This window comes from Hyperolius riggenbachi, chromosome 8 (assembly GCF_040937935.1).
Source record: "Hyperolius riggenbachi isolate aHypRig1 chromosome 8, aHypRig1.pri, whole genome shotgun sequence".
Lineage (NCBI taxonomy): Eukaryota > Metazoa > Chordata > Amphibia > Anura > Hyperoliidae > Hyperolius > Hyperolius riggenbachi.
In genome coordinates this window covers 33,606,421-33,626,726 of record NC_090653.1, presented here as the reverse complement: position 1 = coordinate 33,626,726, position 20,306 = coordinate 33,606,421, and the positions used below count along the sequence as shown (strand labels likewise).

The following is a 20,306-nucleotide window of genomic DNA, read 5'->3' as shown; positions in this document are numbered from 1 at the left end:
CAAAGTCCCTGGGAAAATCTGGATTTGACGCACAGCAGCGTTTTATGGGCAGAAATCACATTGCAATGCTAAATTGGAGGCCTAAAGTGCTTTAAAACATCTTGCATGTGTATACATCAATTAGGTAGTGTAATTAGTGTACTGCTTCACACTGACAGACCAATCTCACTGTGTAACGCACCGCAAACAGCTGTTTGTGTAGTGACGGCCGTGCTGGACTGGTGCGCACCATGGCGAGAGTGCAGGCCATGGCGTTTTTCCAGCCCATATGGTCGCCAGGGCTGTGGTAGCTCAATGATAGAACAACAGTGACTGTCCAGCTGATCGAATTTGGTCTGTCCACAATGAAGCAACAACCTTATTATCTTGGTTGTGTTCCCCCCCCCCTCCCCCCCGACACACTCATATAGCTGGCGGTCATTGCTTCATTGTGATACGCAAGCCCCCTCACTGCGGCAAGGTAACGATCACGAAGGGGAATTGACACATGTACATTTTGTGTTGTTGTTGCAGCTGCAGTGCAACCAGAAAAATTAGGCAGGCATGAACACGCACCAGAAAAATTATTATAGCGGCCTTAAAAATTTAGGAATCCACCTGGAGTCCCGGTGGTGGTGGAGAAGGCAGTCAAGCGGCCTGCAGGCAGAGATGCTGTGTGGGGTGCTACTTAGTCTTGGGGCAGGCAGTCACATGGCGTGCAGGCAGAGATGCTGTGTGTGGGGAGGACTGACTGAGTCTTCGGGCGGGCAGTAGCCGTCCGGGATCCATGCCTCATTCATTTTGATAAAGGTGAGGTACTGAACACTTTTTTGACCTAGGCGACTTCTCTTCTCACTGACAATGCCTCCAGCTACACTGAACGTCCTTTCTGACAGGACACTTGAGGCAGGGCAAGACAGAAGTTGGATGGCAAATTGTGACAGCTCTGGCCACAGGTCAAGCCTACGCACCCAGTAGTCCAGGGGTTCATCGCTGTTGTCTACATCCGCAGTTAAGGTCAGGTAATCGGCTACTTGCCGGTCCAGACGTTGGTGAAGGGTGGATCCAGAAGGGCTAAGGCGAGGCATTGGACTAAAGAATGTCAGCATGTCTGACATCACCGAGAGATCGCTAGAGCGTCCTGTCCTTGCCTGCGTGGACTTGGTAGGACTAGGAGGAGGAAGATTACTGGCAGTGGCACCTTTATTCCATTGTGCTGTGACATCACCCTTAAACGCACTGTAAAGCATACTTGACAGCTTGCGATGGAAGTGCTGCATCCTTTCTGCCTTCTGGTGATTTGGTAACATCTCCGCCACTTTGTGCTTATACCGAGGGTCTAGTAGCGTTGCCACCCAGTACAGGTCATTCCCCTTGAGTCAACTCAAGGGGAATGACCTGTACTGGGTGGCAACGCTACTAGACCCTCGGTATAAGCACAAAGTGGCGGAGATGTTACCAAATCACCAGACGTTGGTGAAGGGTGGATCCAGAAGGGCTAAGGCGAGGCATTGGACTAAAGAATGTCAGCATGTCTGACATCACCGAGAGATCGCTAGAGCGTCCTGTCCTTGCCTGCGTGGACATGGTAGGACTAGGAGGAGGAAGATTACTGGCAGTGGCACCTTTATTCCATTGTGCTGTGACATCACCCTTAAACGCACTGTAAAGCATACTTGACAGCTTGCGGTGGAAGTGCTGCATCCTTTCTGCCTTCTGGTGATTTGGTAACATCTCCGCCACTTTGTGCTTATACCGAGGGTCTAGTAGCGTTGCCACCCAGTACAGGTCATTCCCCTTGAGTTTTTTTATATGGAGGTCCCTCAGCAGGCTGTACAGCATGAAAGCCCCAATCTGCACAAAGTCGTATGCCGACGTACTAGCCATCTCCTCTTGATCTTCCTCAGTGATGTCAGGTAAGTTCCTCTCCTCTCCCCAGCCACGAACAATACCACGGGAAAGGTGAGCAGCACAAGCCCCCTGTGACGCCTGCTGCGGTTGTTCTTCCGCCTCCTCCTCCAAAAAAACAAAAACAAAACACCTTCCTCATCTGACTCCTCTTCCCCAGGTGACTCTTCCTCCTCCTCCTCCCCCCTCTGTGCTGCCGCAGGTGTTGAGGAAACATCTGGTTCTGCTGATGATTGTTCCCACTCTTCCGCCTCTTCCTGGTCATGCTCGTCCACAGCTTGATCCACCACTCTACGCACAGCACGCTCCAGGAAGAAAGCATATGGAATCAAGTCGCTGTTGGCGCCTTCACTGCGACTCACCAGGTTGGTCACCTCCTCAAACAGACGCATGAGCCTGCATGCATTACGCATGAGTGTTCAGTACTTGGGCAAGAAGATGCCCAGCTCCCCAGAGCCTGACCTTTGACCGTAGCTGTTCAGATAGTCGTTGACGGCTTTCTCCTGTTGTAGCAGGTGGTGGAACATGAGGAGCGTCAAATTCCAGCGAGTCGGGCTATCGCAAATCAAGCGCCTCACCGGCAAGTTTTTTCTCCGCTGAAAATCGGCCAAGCAGGCCATGGCCGTGTACGACCACCTGAAATGTCCACACACCTTCCTGGACTGCTTCATGATGTCCTCTAAGCCTGGGTACTTAGACACAAATCTTTGAATGACTAGATTCAGCACATGTGCCATGCAGGGTACATGTGTCAACTTTCCCAAACTCAAAGCCGAGATGAGTTTGCTGCCGATGTCACACACCACGTTGCCGATATCCAGTTGGTGCGGGGTCAGCCACTGTTCCACATGTTTGTTCAGAGCAGCCAGGAGAGTTGCCCCAGTGTGACTCTCGGCTTTGAGGCAAGACATGTCCAAGATGGCGTGACACCGTCGTACCTGGCACGCAGCATAGGCCCTGGGGAGCTGGGGCTGTGTAGCTGGAGAGGAGATCGCAGCACCAGTAGAGTGGCACTGCCACTCAGCCAAGGAGGAGGACGACAATAAAGAGGATGTAGCAGGAGGAGTAGGAGGAGAAGGAGAGGAGGTGGCAGCAGGCCTGCCTGCAACCCGTGGAGGTGTCACAACTAGGTCCGCTGCACAGCCACGTACTCCATGCTTGCCAGCGGTCACCAGATTGACCCAATGGGCCGTGTAAGTAATGTACCTGCCCTGACCGTGCTTTGCAGACCAGGCATCCGTGGTCAGATGGACCCTTGACCCAATGCTGTGTGCCAGAGATGACACCACTTGCCTTTCAACCTCACAAATTTACGGAAGGCCTCAGAGTCCACCAGCTGGTATGGTAACAGCTGGCGAGCTAACAGTTCCACCAACCCAGCTGTCAGACGCCGGGCAAGGGGGTGACTGGCAGAAATTGTCTTCTTCCACTCAAAGATTTCCCTCACGGACACCTGGCTGCTGCTGTGGGCAGAGGAGCAGGAACCGCTCAAAGTGAGAGGTGGAGTGGAGGAAGTTGGCTGTGAAGGTGCAAGGGAGAAAGCTGCTGAAGATAATGCACCTGAAGGAGGAAGAGGAGAAGGAGGGTGGCTTTGCTTTTGTGTGCTGCTTTTGCTCAGGTCGTCTTCCCATTGCCGTTTGTGCTTTTTCGACATGTGCCTTCGTAAGGCAGTTGTCCCTACATGGGTCTGGGCCTTTCCATGGCTCAATTTATGGTGACAGAGAGTACAGATGGCATTGCTCATATCTGAGGCAGACACACAACAAAATTTCCACACCGCTGATCCACCCTGGGGTGATGGCACTATGGTGGTGTCAGCAGCTGACGTTGAAGGGCATGTTGGCTGGCTGTCCATAGGTGGCGATACATGCTGCCGGACAGTGCCACCAGCTGTTTCTGATGACAAGCTCCTCCTGCTTCTTTCAGCAACTCATCTCCTCCTACTCCTCTCTGACTCCCCCTCTGAACTGTCCCCCTGGTCATGATGTCTAGTAGGATCCCACGTCATATCCATGTTAGTATCATCATCATTGTCATAATCATCCTCCGCAGCTTTGCTTGTATCAGACACCTCCAAAACTGCACCTACAGCAGGTACTTCATCATCCTCAGACCTTATGTCCATAGTGACGCCTAACTCAGACATATGAGGTGTTGTAACTTGCTTAGCGCCTTCATCTTGTTGTAACAATAGTGGCTGTGAATCAGTTAATTTGACAGAGGTGCCTGGCTCTTCTACTGACCACATATGCTATTGCTCCGTTGTTATTGCCTGATGAAGCGGGATCAAACCTGCGAAACGCGTTGCATATTTGGAGTTCATAAATAAAATATATTGACTGTGTTTACTACAGTCGTTGTGTGTCTACGTGGAGGAGGTAAGTCCACCACTACCTCCTCTATTTACCAAGAATTTGGTTTTTAATAGGGATGGGACGAATCCACAATTTCTTCGAATCCGAATCCGGATCCGAATCTAAAAAGGTTCTCGAATATCTCGAACCTTTCGAATCCCGAATCTAACGAATCCTGCACATAAAAATTGTGCGATCCGTGGTATAGTTGCCCGCAGTATAGGTACCCAGGTATAGGTAGCGAGGTAAAGGTGCCTTCAGTATAGCTAGCTAGGTATGGGTGCCTTCAATATTGGTAGCTTTCAGTATAGGTAGCAAGGTATAGGGGCCTGCAGTATAGGTAGCAAGGTATATGGGCCTTCAGTATAGGTAGCAGGGTTTATGGGCCTTCAGTATAGGTAGCAGGGTATATGGGCCTTCAGTATAGGTAGCAGGGTATATGGGCCTTCAGTATAGGTAGCAGAGTATATGGGCCTTCAGTATAGGTAGCAGGGTATATGGGCCTTCAGTATAGGTAGCAGGGTATATGGGCCTTCAGTATAGGTAGCAGGGTATATGGGCCTTCAGTATAGGTAGCAGGGTATATGGGCCTTCAGTATAGGTAGCAGGGTATATGGGCCTTCAGTATAGGTAGCAGGGTATATGGGCCTTCAGTATAGGTAGCAGGATATATGGGCCTTCAGTATAGGTAGCAGGGTATATGTGCCTTCAGTATAGGTAGCAGGGTATATGTGCCTTCAGTATAGGTAGGTAGCAGGGTATAGAGGCCTTCAGTATCGGTAGCAAGGTACATCTGCCTTCAGTATCGGTAGCAAGGTATAGGGGCCTTCAGTATAGGTAGCACAGTACATGTGCTTTCAGTATTGGTAGGTAACTAGGTATAGGGGCCTTCAGTATAGGTAGCAGGGTATATGTGCCTTCAGTATAGGTAGGTAGCTAGGTATAGGGGCCTTCAGTATAGGTAGTAAGGTACATGTGCCTTCAGTGTAGGTAGGTAGGTAGGTAAAGGGACCTTTAGTATAGGTAGCAGGGTATAGGGCCTTAAGTATAGGTAGGTATGTAGGTAGGTAGGTAGGTATAGGGGTCTTTAGGTAGGTAGGTAGGTAAAGGGACCTTCAGTATAGGTAGCAGGGTATAGGGCCTTAAGTATAGGTAGGTATGTAGGTAGGCAGGTATAGGTGCCTTTAGGTAGGTTTGTAGGTAGCTAGGTAGGTATTGAGGCCTGTAGGTAGGTATAGTGGCCTGTAGGTAGGTAGGTAGGTAGGTAGGTATAGGGGCCTTTAGGTAGGTAGGTAGGTATAGGGGCCTTTAGGTAGGTAGGTAGGTACGTATAGGGGGCCTTTAGGTAGGTATAGGGGGCCTTTAGGTAGGTGGGTATAGCGGCCTGTAGGTAGGTAGGTAGGTATAGCGGCCTGTAGGTAGGTAGGTAAGGATAGTGGCCGGTAGGTAGGTAGGTAGGTATAGTGGCCTGTAGGTAGGTATAGTTGCCTGTAGGTAGGTAGGTATAGTGTCCGGTAGGTAGGTAGGTATAGGTGCCTTTAGGTAGGTAGGTATGTATAGGGGGCCTGTAGGTAGGTAGGTATTGAGGCCTGTAGGTAGGTATAGTGGCCTGTAGGTAGGTAGGTAGGTAGGTAGGTATAGGGGCCTTTAGGTAGGTAGGTAGGTATAGGGGCCTTTAGGTAGGTAGGTAGGTAGGTAGGTAGGTAGGTATAGGGGCCTTTAGGGAGGTAGGTATAGGGGCCTTTAGGTAGGTATAGGGGCCTTTAGGTAGGCAGGTAGGTACGTATAGGGGGCCTTTAGGTAGGTATAGGGGGCCTGTAGGTAGGTATAGGGGCCTGTAGGTAGGTATAGGGGCCTGTAGGTAGGTAGGGATAGCGGCCTGTAGGTAGGTATAGCGGCCTGTAGGTAGGTAGGGATAGTGGTAGGTAGGTAGAAACCCCCCCTCCCCGCCAACCCCCCTCCGTCCCCCGTGCCTCCTCCGCTCACCCCTGCATAATAATCTGCTCACCTTTCCCGTGGAGCGCGGACCTCGTCGTTACTTCCTTGTTCCCTCTAGTGGCCGGACCGGCTCTTACTGATGACGTCATTGTAAGAGCCGGTCACTAGGGGAAGTCGGCGAGAGGTCTGCCGCTCTGAACTCCGCTATGGATAGGTGAGTGGATGGTAACTATGCGGGCAGGGGGGGCGAGCGGAGGAGGCGCGGGGGGGTCGGAGGAGGACGAGTGCGAGCGGCGGATGCGCGGCGATGCGGCGTCGGGATTCGGCGGATTCGTATAGTGGAAAATGGCGTCGGGATTCGAATCCACGAATCTCGAATATTTCCTAATATTCGAGGGATTAGTGGATTCGCAGGATTCGTCGTCCCACCCCTAGTTTTTAAGCTCATTTAGCTTCCTTTTATCCTTTTGGCACCTCTGTTCACCTGCATAATATTGAGTCCACCCTGGGTGGAGGGTTGAACCCCCTTTTTCTCATCTACAGAGAGCGACTTCTTATTCCTGAGTGGGGTCAGGAAAATCTCCCCACCTGCCTTTACAGTGGTTGCCTAATGGTAACCCTGGTTTGTGAGTATTAATATTTACTCTATCTAGTAACCATTTACCAGTACATATTACACTATTGGGGCTCTTGGTGTTCTTTGTTTTTATTTCGTAAGGCAGTTGTCCCTACATGGGTCTGGGCCTTTCCATGGCTCAATTTATGGTGACAGAGAGTACAGATGGCATTGCTCATATCTGAGGCAGACACACAACAAAATTTCCACACCGCTGATCCACCCTGGGGTGATGGCACTATGGTGGTGTCAGCAGCTGACGTTGAAGGGCATGTTGGCTGGCTGTCCATAGGTGGCGATACATGCTGCCGGACAGTGCCACCAGCTGTTTCTGATGACAAGCTCCTCCTGCTTCTTTCAGCAACTCATCTCCTCCTACTCCTCTCTGACTCCCCCTCTGAACTGTCCCCCTGGTCATGTCCTGTCCCCCCCTGTCCCCCTGGTCTAGTAGGATCCCACATCATATCCATGTTAGTATCATCATCATTATCATAATCATCCTCCGCAGCTTTGCTTGTATCAGACACCTCCAAAACTGCACCTACAACAGGTACTTCATCATCCTCAGACCTTATGTCCATAGTGACGCCTAACTCAGACATATGAGGTGTTGTAACTTGCTTAGCGCCTTCATCTTGTTGTAACAATAGTGGCTGTGAATCAGTTAATTCCCCACCAAATAACTCCTGCGAAGTGTCAAATGTAGCGGATGTGGTGCTTGTAGTAGCGCTGGTGGCTGCGGAAGATGAGGTGTTCTCTGTTAAATAGTCAACTACGTCCTGACAATCTTGGGAGTTGATGGCACGTGCCTTCTTCAGAGCACTGTACTTTGGTCCAGGGCCGCACGAAATCACATCAGCATGACCTCGAACAGACCTGCTGGGTGGCTTGCCTCTGGGTCTGCCCCTGCCTCTGCCTGTTGTTTTGTCCATATGGGGGGGGGGGGGGGGGGATAAAGTGAAAGGTATGCACTGACTTGACTAATACAATGTGCAGCTGTCGCACGGGTGCAGTAAACAGGTATGCAGTGACTGGTATCAATACAATGTGCAGCTGTAACACACACAGGTACCGTGAACAGGTATGCAGTGACTAGTATTACAAGTGAGCAGCTGTCAGACAGGCAGGTATCGTGAACAGGTATGTAGTGACTAGTATTACAAATAAGCATCTGTCACACACACAGGTACCATGAACAGGTATGCAGTGACTGCTATATAATATAACACTGCGTGCTGTCACGCAGGTGCACTGAACAGGTATGCAGTGACTAGTATTACAAATGAGCAGCTGTCACACACACAGGTACCATGAACAGGTATGCAGTGACTGCTATATAATATAACACTGTGTGCTGTCACGCAGGTGCACTGAACAGGTATGCAGTGACTAGTATTACAAATGAGCAGCTGCCACACACACAGGTACCCTGAACAGGTATGCAGTGACTGGTATATAATATAACACTGAGTGCGGTCATGTAGGTGCACTGAACAGGTATGCAGTGAATGGTATCAATACAATGTGCAGCTGCCTGTCACACACACAGGTACCCTGAACAGGTATGCAGAGACTGGTATTACAAATGTACAGATGTCACACACGTGCAGTGAAAAGGTAGGCACTGAATGTGCTGGGCCTGGCAGTGGCACAGTAGGAATTAGCAAGGACCAGCTGAGACTGACTGACAGGGCTGTATATGCAAGTGTCAGTGGGACACACACACACACACAAAAAAACAGATCACAAGAACAACATTAGCTCTCAAAAGAGCTGTTGTGGGGTGCTTTTTAGCAATAAGTATCAGCAAGGAGCCAGCTAACAAGTCTAACAACAGCCTAACTCAGCTTTTCCTAATGTCTCTGCAGCAACCTCTCCCTTCTCTAACTACTGCAGCAACACCGAGTGAGGAAAATGGCCGACGCAGCTGCCTCATATAAGTGTGGGGGAGGGGGGCTCCAGGAGGGTGTGTACCCTGATTGGCTGCCCTGTGCCTGCTGACTGTGATGTAGAGGGTCAAAGTTGAGCCTAATGATGTAGTATAGGGGCGGGTTGAACTCGCCATAAAGTTTGTGGTTCACCGCGAACGCGAACCACCTAAGTTTGCGCGAATAAGTTTGCAGTGGAACTGTTCGGGCCATCTCTATTCTTTGGGCAAGATTCCCTAACACTGCTATTGCCTACTGAGTGCGCTCTAGTGGCTGCCTCGCAAGCGCTGTGAGTCCGACAGGAGAAAAGCGCTATACATAAAAAGGAATTATTATTATTAACAGTCCCTCTTTTGGGAGCCCTGTCCCTCTGTCCTACTCATTTGTCCCTCTTTCAGGCTTTTTCCCTCTTTCTATATAAATATATATACAGTGGCTTGCAAACGTATTTAGCCCCCTTGAAGTTTTCCACATTTTGTCACATTACTGCCACAAACATCAATCAATTTTATTGGAATTCCACGTGAAAGTCCAATACAAAGTGGTGTACACGTGAGAAGTGGAACGAAAATCATACATGATTCCAAACATTTTTTACAAATCAATAACTGCAAAGTGGGGTGTGCGTAATTATTCAGCCCCCTTTGGTCTGAGTGCAGTCAGTTGCCCATAGACATTGCCTGATGAGTGCTAATGACTAAATAGAGTGCACCTGTGTGTAATCCAATGTCAGTACAAATATAGCTGCTCTGTGATGGCCTCAGAGGTTGTCTAAGAGAATCTTGGGAGCAACAACACCATGAAGTCCAAAGAACACACCAGACAGGTCAGGGATAAAGTTATTGAGAAATTTAAAGCAGGCTAAGGCTACAAAAAGATTTCCAAAGCTTTGAACATCCCACGGAGCACTGTTCAAGCGATCATTCAGAAATGGAAGGAGTATGGCACAACTGTAAACCTACCAAGACAAGGCCTTCCACCTAAACTCACAGGCCGAACAAGGAGAGCGCTGATCAGAAATGCAATCAAGAGGCCTATGGTGACTCTGGACAAGCTGCAGAGATCTACAGCTCAGGTGGGGGAATCTGTCCATAGGACAACTATTAGTCGTGCACTGCACAAAGTTGGCTCTTATGGAAGAGTGGCAAGAAGAAAGCCATTGTTAACAGAAAAGCATAAGAAGTCCCATTTGCAGTTTGCCACAAGCCATGTGGGGGACACAGCAAACATGTGGAAGAAGGTGCTCTGGTCGTATGAGACCAAAATGGAACTTTTTGGCCAAAATGCAAAACACTATGGGCTTGATTCACAAAAGAGTGCTAACTTTTCGCGCAAAATTGTTACCGTTTTCGCACGAAAATTCTACGATAATGATTTAGCGCGAAAACGTTTAATTGCGCGCGAACGCGAAAATTCGCGCAAAAACGGCCGTTCTAAAAGTTAGCACTCTTTTGTGAATCGAGCCCCATGTGTGGCAGAAAACTAACACTGCACATCACTCAGAACACACCATCCCCACTGTCAAATATGGTGGTGGCAGCATCATGCTCTGGTGGTGCTTCTCTTCAGCAGGGACAGGGAAGCTGGTCAAAGTTGATGTGAAGATGGATGGAGCCAAATACAGCGCAATCTTGGAAGAAAACCTCTTGGAGTCTGCAAAAGACTTGAGACTGGGGTGGAGATTCACCTTCCAGCAGGACAATGACCCTAAACATAAAGCCAGGGCAACAATGGAGTGGTTTAAAACAAAACATATCCATGTGTTAGAATGGCCCAGTCAAAGTCCAGATCTAAATCCAATCGAGAATCTGTGGCAAGATCTGAAAACTGCTGTTCACAAACGCTGTCTATCTAATCTGGCTGAGCTGGAGCTGTTTTGCAAAGAAGAATGGGCAAGGATTTCAGTCTCTAGATGTGCAAAGCTGGTAGAGACATACCCTAAAAGACTGGAAGCTGTAATTGCAGCAAAAGGTGGTTCTACAAAGTATTGACTCAGGGGGCTGAATAATTATGCACACCCCACTTTGCAGTTACTGATTTGTAAAAAATGTTTGGAATCATGTATGATTTTCATTCCACTTCTCACATGTACACCACTTTGTATTGGTCTTTCACGTGGAATTCCAATAAAATTGATGCATGTTTGTGGCAGTAATGTGACAAAATGTGGAAAACTTCAAGGGGGCCGAATACTTTTGCAAGCCACTGTATTTCTCTACTAAAAAAATAAGTTTGATTGACTCTAAACTTTATCCCCATCCTTTAAATTGATATATTACTAATTTTAAAATGTTAAAGGGAAGGTTCGCGGAGGGCTGTAAAAAAATAAAAATCAAAATCCACTTACCTGGGGCTTCCTCCAGCCCGTGGCAGGCAGGAGGTGCCCTCGCCGCCGCTCCGCAGGCTCCCGGTGGCCTCCGGTGGCCGACCCGACCTGGCCAGGCCGGCTGCCAGGTCGGGCTCTTCTGCGCTCCAAATCCCGGCACTTCTGCGTCCCACGCGGACGCGTTGACGTCATCGGATGTCCGCCAGGCTGTACTGCGCAGGCGCAGAACTACTGCGTCTGCGCAGTACAGCCCGGCGGACATCCGATGACGTCAGCGCGTCCGCGTGGGACGCAGAAGTGCCGGGATTTGGAGCGCAGAAGAGCCCGACCTGGCAGCCGGCCTGGCCAGGTCGGGTCGGCCACCGGAGGCCACCGGGAGCCTGCGGAGCGGCGGCGAGGGCACCTCCTGCCTGCCACGGGCTGGAGGAAGACCCAGGTAAGTGGATTTTGATTTTTATTTTTTTACAGCCCTCCCTGAACCTTCCCTTTAATATGAAGGAAAATGAACCAGCATAGAAAGGACCAGTGTGGTTTGAATTAAAAAACATAATTTTCTTATGAAATCCTTATGGTATGCTGACTAGGGGTGTGCCATGGGCGTGGTTAGGGGTGTGACAGGGGCATGGCTTAAGTGTCCCTCTTTCTCATCTCAAAATGTTGGGAGGTATGCTGATGGCTGATGTCTGTAACTATGGAAGCAGAGACAGGAACTGTGTGAACTAGTTTGGACAATTAAAGGAATGATCCGCGGTAGCTCTGCGCCTGCGCAGTAGCATCCAGATGACATCGGCCGGACCACGTGACCCCCGCGGTGGAGCGCAGAAGAGGCCGTCCCGGAGCCCCACCTGGCGAAGAGGACCGGGAGCCACCGGAGCTGTGGCGGGGGCACAGGACGGCTGCCTGGGCTGGAGGAAGCCCCAGGTAAGTGGTACTTTTTTTTATTTTACTACGGATCTTTCCTTTAAGATTAAAAGATAACTTGCTGGCTGTATACTTTCTGGTCTTCTGGTCTCCCCTCTCTCCCCCTGTCAACATGTGGTCTACTCTGTCTGGCTCTGCATCTGCTCTCCTCCACAGTGCAGGGTGTTGGTGGCAGGTTTTCTCAGCTAAATCTTGCTCCATATCCCCCCAATCTGTCGCCCCCTTTTCTATACCTCTTTATCTTCTCCTTTCCCACGCTCTCCAACTTTCCTTGACTTGTCCTTTCTTATGTTTTCTGCAGCCTCACTATTTCCCCATCTCACTCTTCACTCTCATCTTAATTTACTGTATATAGGATTGATTTCTCCCCCTGTGCTTTAAAGTGAACCTAAAGCCGATCAAAAAAAATGAGATGAACTCACCTGGGGCTTCCCTCAGCCCCCTGCAGCCGATCGGTGCCCTCGCAGCTCCGCTCCGATGCCTCTGCACCCGCCGGCGAACACTTCCGGTTTGGCCGTCACCGGCCGACAGGCATGGGAACGCGAGTGATGGTTCGCGTTCCCAGCCTGTATATCGCCCCCTATGCTGCTATTGCGACCTCCAGGCCGCAATAGCAGCATAGGGGGCGATGCTGCTATTGCGACCTCCAGGCCGCAATAGCAGCATAGGGGGCGATATACAGGCTGGGAACGCGAACAATCACTCGCGTTCCCATGCCTGTCGGCCGGTGACGGCCAAACCGGAAGTGTTCGCCGGTGGGTGCAGAGGCATCGGAGCGGAGCTGCGAGGGCACCGATCGGCTGCAGGGGGCTGAGGGAAGCCCCAGGTGAGTTCATCTCATTTTTTTTGATCGGCTTTAGGTTCACTTTAAAGAGTACACAATTATGTCAGCAACTGTACCTCTATACTTCACAGAAGCTAACAGTTTAATTCCTAACATATTCATTCATAGTCATTACCTGATATCCTACAATATTATAGATATTTTATAGCACTGACATTTTCTGTGTCACTTTATAAAGTACATAGTCACTGACTATCCCCAGAGGTAGGGCTATGGAGATGAGGAGTTGGAGCATTTTTTAGGTACCTGGAGTCGGTAGCCTATTCCTGGCTATCTATACTGAGGCACCTACTCCTGGCTATACTGGAAGCACCTATGCCTGGCTACGGCTACCTATACCGAGGCATGTATTCCTGGCTACCTATACTGAGAGCACTTATTTCTGGGTTACCTATACTGGAGCACGTATGGGTGCTACTGAACTGGGGGGCCCTATTCCTGCCTACCAATAATGAGGGCACCTATTCCTGGCTACCTATACTGGAGGGGCCTATACCTGGCTATTTAATGTAGGGGGGGGGGGGGCTGGTCTAAATTCTGCATTGGGGCCCCGAGGCTTGTAGCTATGCCACTGCCGGTCTCTGTTTCCTGAAGATAAGTTTACAATGGATGTTCTAGTACTTAAATTGTATCAGCATTTCCTATCTGGGCATCTCTCTTAAAAGCATATATAGTTGTTTAATTATTATGAGTTAACATGATCATAGTAGAGATTTTCTTTATCCACTGATCAGGCGAAGACGGTGATCGAGATACCCAAATCTGACAATGCAGCGTGCGTGCTGACCCAGGACTCCGAGTCCTCCGTGGCTCCGCCATGTGACGTCAGGCTTGTGATTATGTGATGTCAGCGGGATGTCTCGGTGTAGGGGGAATGATTTGCCCACCTCGGCGGTACCCGGAGTGGCCACATCATGGCAGGAGCGGGGAGAATAATACAGACAGATATATCCTGGTATGTGTGAGGTAATCTTGCCCCTCTTCCCTTGCAGTGACCGCGGATTATGTGCTTGAAATGAAGGCTGAGTGTCACTACATGAACGGCACGCAGCGGGTGCGGCTTCTGGAGAGATGGTTCTACAATCAGGAGGAGACTGTGTACTATGACAGCGATGAGGGCCGGTACATAGCGAACACTGAGCTGGGGAGACCCGACGCCGAGTACTGGAACAGCCAGCCGGACCTCATAGCACAGAGGAAGGCCCAGGTGCAGACATTCTGTGTGTACAGCTATGGAGTGTCAGAGACTGCAGGAGTCATTGGGAGGAGAGGTGAGTGTGATTTGTATATAATCTGTGTTATGTTATGGGTAAGTGATAATATAATCAGCAGAGGCGTTCCTAGGATCCTTGGAGATCGGGGGCACCTGTGGGCACTAGGCGGGGGGTACATGCGGCGCGTGCAGCGGCAAAAAATGGGTGTGGTCATGCAGTGAGTGGGCGTGTTCATGGGTGGCCAAACGTACATGAACTTAGCAGTGGTGTAAGCTACAGATAACGGGCCTGCCCATCGAAATACTGGATGGAGCCCCCTGTCCTTTATTTAGATAATTTACAATCAGTATAGGCATAGATCAAAGATGTATACGCACATACAATTTTGATTGGTCAATCACTGACCAATTTTACCACCCCCATGCAGTATGCCAACAGACAATGAATTTGATGAACAGAGCTAAAATTGGCTAATCAAAATTGTATGTGTGTACCAGGCTTTACAGCTAATACTGTACATACTGAAAGTAGCAGGGATCAGCATACAATACAGCTGGTTTACAATCAGTAAAGGCACAGAACACCTTATACTGTACACACTGGAGGTAGATCAGCACACAGTGCAGGCACTAGAGAACAGCTTATACTGTATATACTGTAGGCAGGGCCGGGACAAGGTCCACCACCAACAGAGGCTGGGCTGCCCAAGTGCGCCCCCCCCCCCTCAAGTGCGCCCCCCCCCCTTCCCATTTAATGTAACAATAAGTAATGCACAAATACAGTATTTTTCCGCCAGTCGGTAGCTCCTGCACATGTGCATTAGCAATTTTTTATAAATGGCAGATATGGCAAACGCCCCCGGGAGTGCATTGAGTTGGCCCACTGCTGGCCAGAGAGTCTGGGACCCGCGCCGCGGGCACAGCACAGGAGGTCTCCAGGGGGCTGCAAGAAGCCCCAGGTAAGTTCAGCTCAAATTTCCTTTAAAGTAGTTATCAGGCAAATATTACATGAAAAGCTTTACTCACCTGGGGCTTTCTCCAACCCCTAGCAGCCGACTGTCCCAAGCTGTCACCTCCACTCCCCGCCGTTGTCTCCATGCTCGGTGCGGAAGGTGCAAACTGCCACTGTCAATCATGCCCACGTTGTATGAGGCTTACTGTAAGCCGCGTACAATGTGGGCTTGATTAACAGCGGCGGTTCACGCATGCGCAGTGCGGATGACCTCGGGGTCGGCTTCCGCACCAAGCACAGAGACCGGGAGAGCGGAGGTGACAGTGTAGAACAGTCGGCTGCTGGGGGCTGGAAAAAGCCCCAGGTGAGTAAAGCTTTTTTTAAAATATTTGCCTGATAACCACTTTAAGGCATGCAGCATAATTCTGGCCACATGTGTTTATAGGTGTAGAGTGAATGATACTGTATACTATATCCACAAACTCATTCTGCACCTATATACACAGGTGACAGACACTATGCTGCTTGCTTGCAGGCAGATCTCTTAGCAATAGCAAACAACTAGGCAGTCAGTCAGGATACTATTCTATTCCTCACTCAGACTCAGTCACTCACTATCTATCATCTATGTGACACACACTGAAGCTGACTTACTGTCACTTCACTCCAATGAGTTCTGGGTCACCATGAGCTTGCTGGTTAGTCTGTCTCTTCATTCACAGCACTGACTAACTAACTTACTTTATTATTATGGCTGCGGCAGGTGCAGTCCATTCCCCATTACGCAGCAGCAGCCAGAAGCCTGCCCAGCCAGAGAAGAGAAGACGCCTGCGAGGGACGTTACTGACATCCCTGTCACGTGACTATCGTCATGATGACTGAGGAAAGGGGGCGGACGCGGACTCAGCAAGCAGAAACCGTCCGTGACTGACCACATCAATCAAGTGAAGGGGCGGGCCATCACGGGCGGGACTCACGCGAGAGCCACTAAGCGTCAGCTACAGTGAACATGGATTGGGCTTACGAGTGAGCTGCACGCTGGCTACAACATCGGCTCTTGAGAGCGGGGGGCGGTGCAGGCAGCTTTGTGGCCATGGCAACTGTACATTCTCTCAGAGAGAGAGAGTGTACACAGAGACATTCTCGCCGCTGACACCCGCGGCCGGTACATTGCAGGGCGGGCGGGCGTGCAGGCACGGATCCGATCATCTGAAGTGCGCTCATGATTTATTTGATTGACAGGCGCCCAGAGGCTGTAGCCTCGCCAGCCTATGTGTCGGCCCGGCTCTGACTGTAGGCACCAGAGATCAGCACACTGCAGCTAGTTTGCCGAAAAATATGAGGGTGACGTGCCGAAAAATAGGTGTGGCCATGGACCAGAATGTGGGTGTGGTCACGGGTGGAGACAAATTTACAAGAACTTAGCAATGGTGGGACATTAGATTAGGACAGTGGTGGCGAAGTTTTTGGAGGCCGAGTGCCCAAACTGCAACCCAAAAGTCACTTATCTATCCCAAAGTGCCAACAGCATTTTAAACTAAATACTGTACAAACGTTTTAACTCACACATGAACATTATGGAAAATCCAAGTTGAAAATAAACTGTGAAGATAAACAATTTCATCCATCCTACTCCTGAAAAAATGTATTTATTTTTTTAGATTTTTATTTTTTTGGGATAGTCCCTGAACCTTCCCTTTAAAAAGCTAAAAAAGTAGGTTTAATGCTATTGTCTCATATGATGACGATTCAGCTTTTCCCATAGTCTCGCAGTTAGCAATCATGTGACCCCCAACAAGACAAATTCATCAATCATGAGGCCCCTATCAAGACTAGAGATGTCGCGAACCTCCGATTTTCGGTTCGCGAACCGGGTTCGCGAACTTCCGCGGAAGGTTCGGTTCGCGTAAAAGTTCGCGAACCGCAATAGACTTCAATGGGGAGGCGAACTTTGAAAAATAGAAAAAATTATGCTGGCCACAAAAGTGATGGAAAAGATGTTTCAAGGGGTCTAACACCTGGAGGGGGGCATAGCGGAGTGGGATACATGCCCAAAGTCCCGGGGGAAAATATGGATTTGACGCAAAGCAGCGTTTTAAGGGCAGAAATCACATTGAATGCTAAATTGCAGGCCTAAAGTGCTTTCAAACATCTTGCATGGGTATACATCAATTAGGGAGTGTAATTAGAGTTCTGCTTCACACTGACACACCAAACTCACTGTGTAACGCACCGCAAACAGCTGTTTGCGTAGTGACGGCCGTGCTGGACTGGTGCGCACCGTGGCCAGAGTGTAGGCCGTGGCGTTTTTCAAGCCCATATGGTCGCCGGGCTGTGGTAGCTCAATGATAGAACAACAGTGACTGTCCAGCTGATCAAATTTGGTCTGACCACAATGAAGCAACGACCTTATTATCTTTTGTGTGCCACCCCCACCTGAGACACTCAAATAGCCAGCGGTCATTGCTTCATTGTGATGCGCAAGCCCCTTCACCGCGGCAAGGTAATGATCACGAAGGGGGATGGGCACATGTACATGCCTTTTGTTTTGTTGTTGCAGCCGCCCGCAGTGCAGCCAGAAAAATTAGGCAGGCATGTACACGCACCAGAAAAATTTGTGTAGCGGCCGCTGCCAGCAGCGGCCTTAAAAATTCAGGAATCCGCCTAGAGTCCTGGACCCTGTTGGTGGTGGCGGAGAAGGCAGTCAATCGGCCTGCAGGCAGAGATGCTGTGTGTGGGGACTGACTTAGTCTTCGGTCGTGCAGTAGCCCTCCGTGATCCATTCCTCATTCATTTTGATAAAAATTCAGGTACTGAACACTGTCGTGACTTAGGCGACTTCTCTTCTCAGTAACTATGCCTCCAGCTGCACTGAAGGTCCTTTCTGACAGGACGCTTGCGGCAGGGCAAGAGAGAAGTTGTATGGCAAATTGGGACAGCTCTGGCCACAGGTCAAGCCTGCGCAACCAGTAGTCCAAGGGTTCATCGTCGCTTTTCGCAGAGTCTACATCCACACTCAAGGCCAGGTAGTCGGCTACCTGCCGGTCCAGACGTTGGTGGAGGGTGGATCCGGAAGGACTATGGCGAGGATTTGGACTAAAGAACGTCCGCATGTCCGACATCACCCTGAGATCGCTGGAGCGTCCTGTCCTTGCCTGCGTGGACTTGGGAGGAGGAGGGTTACTGCCAGTGGTACCTTGATTGGTTGTGCAGCCACATCACCCTTAAACGCATTGTAAAGCATCATCAACAGCTTCTTCTGCAAGTGCTGCATCCTTTCCGCCTTGTGTTGAGTTGGTAACAGGTCCGCCACTTTGTGCCTGTACCGAAGGTCTAGTAGCGTGGCCACCCAGTACAGGTCATTCGTCTTGAGTTTTTTGATACGGGGGTCCCTCAACAGGCTGGACAAAATGAAAGAGGACATCTGCACAAAGCTGGATGCAGACATACTCTCCATCTCCTCTTGCTCTTCCTCAGTGACGGGATGCAACTCCTCTTCCTCCCCCCAGCCACGAACAATACCACGGGAACGTGGAGCAGCAGAAGCCCCCTGTGACGGCTGCCGCGGTTGTTCTTCTTCCGCCGCCTCTTCCTCCTCCACAGAAACACCTTCCTCATCATCACCATCATCAGAGTCCGACTCCTCTCCTTCCCCACACGACTCCTCTTCTTCCTCCTCCTCCTCCCCTCTCTGTGCTGCCGCAGGTGTTGTGGGAACATCGGGTTCGGGTGTAAATGGCTCCCACGACTCCTGCTGCCGTAACTCTTCTCGTTCACGCTCCTCCACAGCTGTATCCACCACTCTACGCACGGCACGCTCCAGGAAGTAGGCGTAGGGGATCAAGTCGCTGATGGTGCCCTCATCGCGACTCACCAGTTTGGTCACCTCCTCAAAGGGCTCCATGACCCTGCATGCATTTCGCATCAGTGTCCAGTTGTTGGGCCACAACATCCCCATCCTCCCAGATTGTGTCCTTGTACTGTAATGATACAGGTACTGGGTGACGGCTTTCTCCTGGTCTAGCAGGCGAGAGAACATCAGCAGGGTGGAATTCCAGCGAGTCGGGCTATCGCAAATCAGGCATCTCACCGGCAAGTTTTTTCTACGCTGAATGTCCGCAAAGCGTGCCATGGCCTTGTAAGAGCGCCTGAAATGCCCACACAACTTCCTGGCCTGCTTTAGGACGTCCTCTAAGCCTGGGTACTTGGACACAAATCTTTGCACAACCAGATTCAGCACATGTGCCATGCAGGGTATGTGTGTCAGCTTTCCCAAATTCAACGCAGCAATGAGATAGCTGCCATTGTCACACACCACGTTGCCGATCTCAAGCTTGTGCGGGGTCAGCCATTGCTCCACCTGTTTGTTAAGAGCAGCCAGGAGAGCTGCTCCAGTGTGACTCTCCGCTTTCAGGCAAGACATGTCTAACACTGCGTGACACCGTCATACCTGGCATGCAGCATAGGCCCTGGGGTGCTGGGGCTGTGTAGCTGGAGAGGAGATCGTGGCACCAGCCAAGGAGGAGGAGGAGGATGACGACAGTGAAGCGGTGGTAGCAGGTGGAGAGGAGGTGGCTGGAGGCCTGCCTGCAAGCCGTGGAGGTGTGACAAGTCGGTCCGCTGCGCAGCCACGTACTCCCTGCTTGCTGCCATCGGTCACCAGGTTGACCCAATGGGCTGTGTATGTAATGTAGTGGCCCTGCCCGTACTTGGCAGACCAGGCATCCGTGGTCAGGTGGACCCTTGACCCAACGCTGTGTGCCAGAAATGACACCACTTGCCTCTCAACTGCACGGTAGAGTTTGGGTATGGCCTTTTGTGAAAAATAATTGCGGCCTGGTATCTTCCACTGCGGTGTACCAATGGCCACAAACTTACTGAAGCCTCCGACTCCGCCAGCTTGTATGGTAATAGCTGGCGAGCTAATAGTTCCGCCACGCCAGCTGTCAGACGCCGGCAAGAGGGTGACTGGCAGACATTTGCTTCTTACGCTCAAATACTTCCTTCACAGACAGCTGGGTACTGCTGTGGGCAGAGGAGAAGGAACCGCTGAAGGGAAGAGGCGGTGTGGAGGAGGGTGGCTGTGAAGGTGCAAGGGAGAAAGTGGATGAAGACGATGCACCTGAAGGAGGAAGAGGAGAAGGAGGGTGGCTTGTCTTTTGAGGGGTGCTGCTTTTCCTCAGGTGTTCTTGCTATAGCTGTTTGTGCCTTCTCTCCAGGTGCCTTCGTAAGGCACTTGTCCCTACGTGAGAGTTGGCCTTTCCACGGCTCAATTTTTGCTGGCAGAGACAACAGATGGCTTTGCTCCGATCTGAGACACACACGTG

General features: G+C 50.4%; 1 protein-coding gene across 1 annotated transcript in view; it reads left to right on the top strand.

The window, feature by feature from the left end:
* The window catches only part of LOC137528707 (H-2 class II histocompatibility antigen, E-S beta chain-like), a 117,056-nt gene that overhangs the window by 20,817 nt on the left and 75,933 nt on the right, over positions 1-20,306 (top strand). Inside the window, exon 2 of the mRNA XM_068250200.1 lies at positions 13,807-14,085. Within this exon, the coding sequence (XP_068106301.1) occupies positions 13,807-14,085 (279 nt within the window). The remainder of the gene's footprint in view (positions 1-13,806; positions 14,086-20,306) is intronic.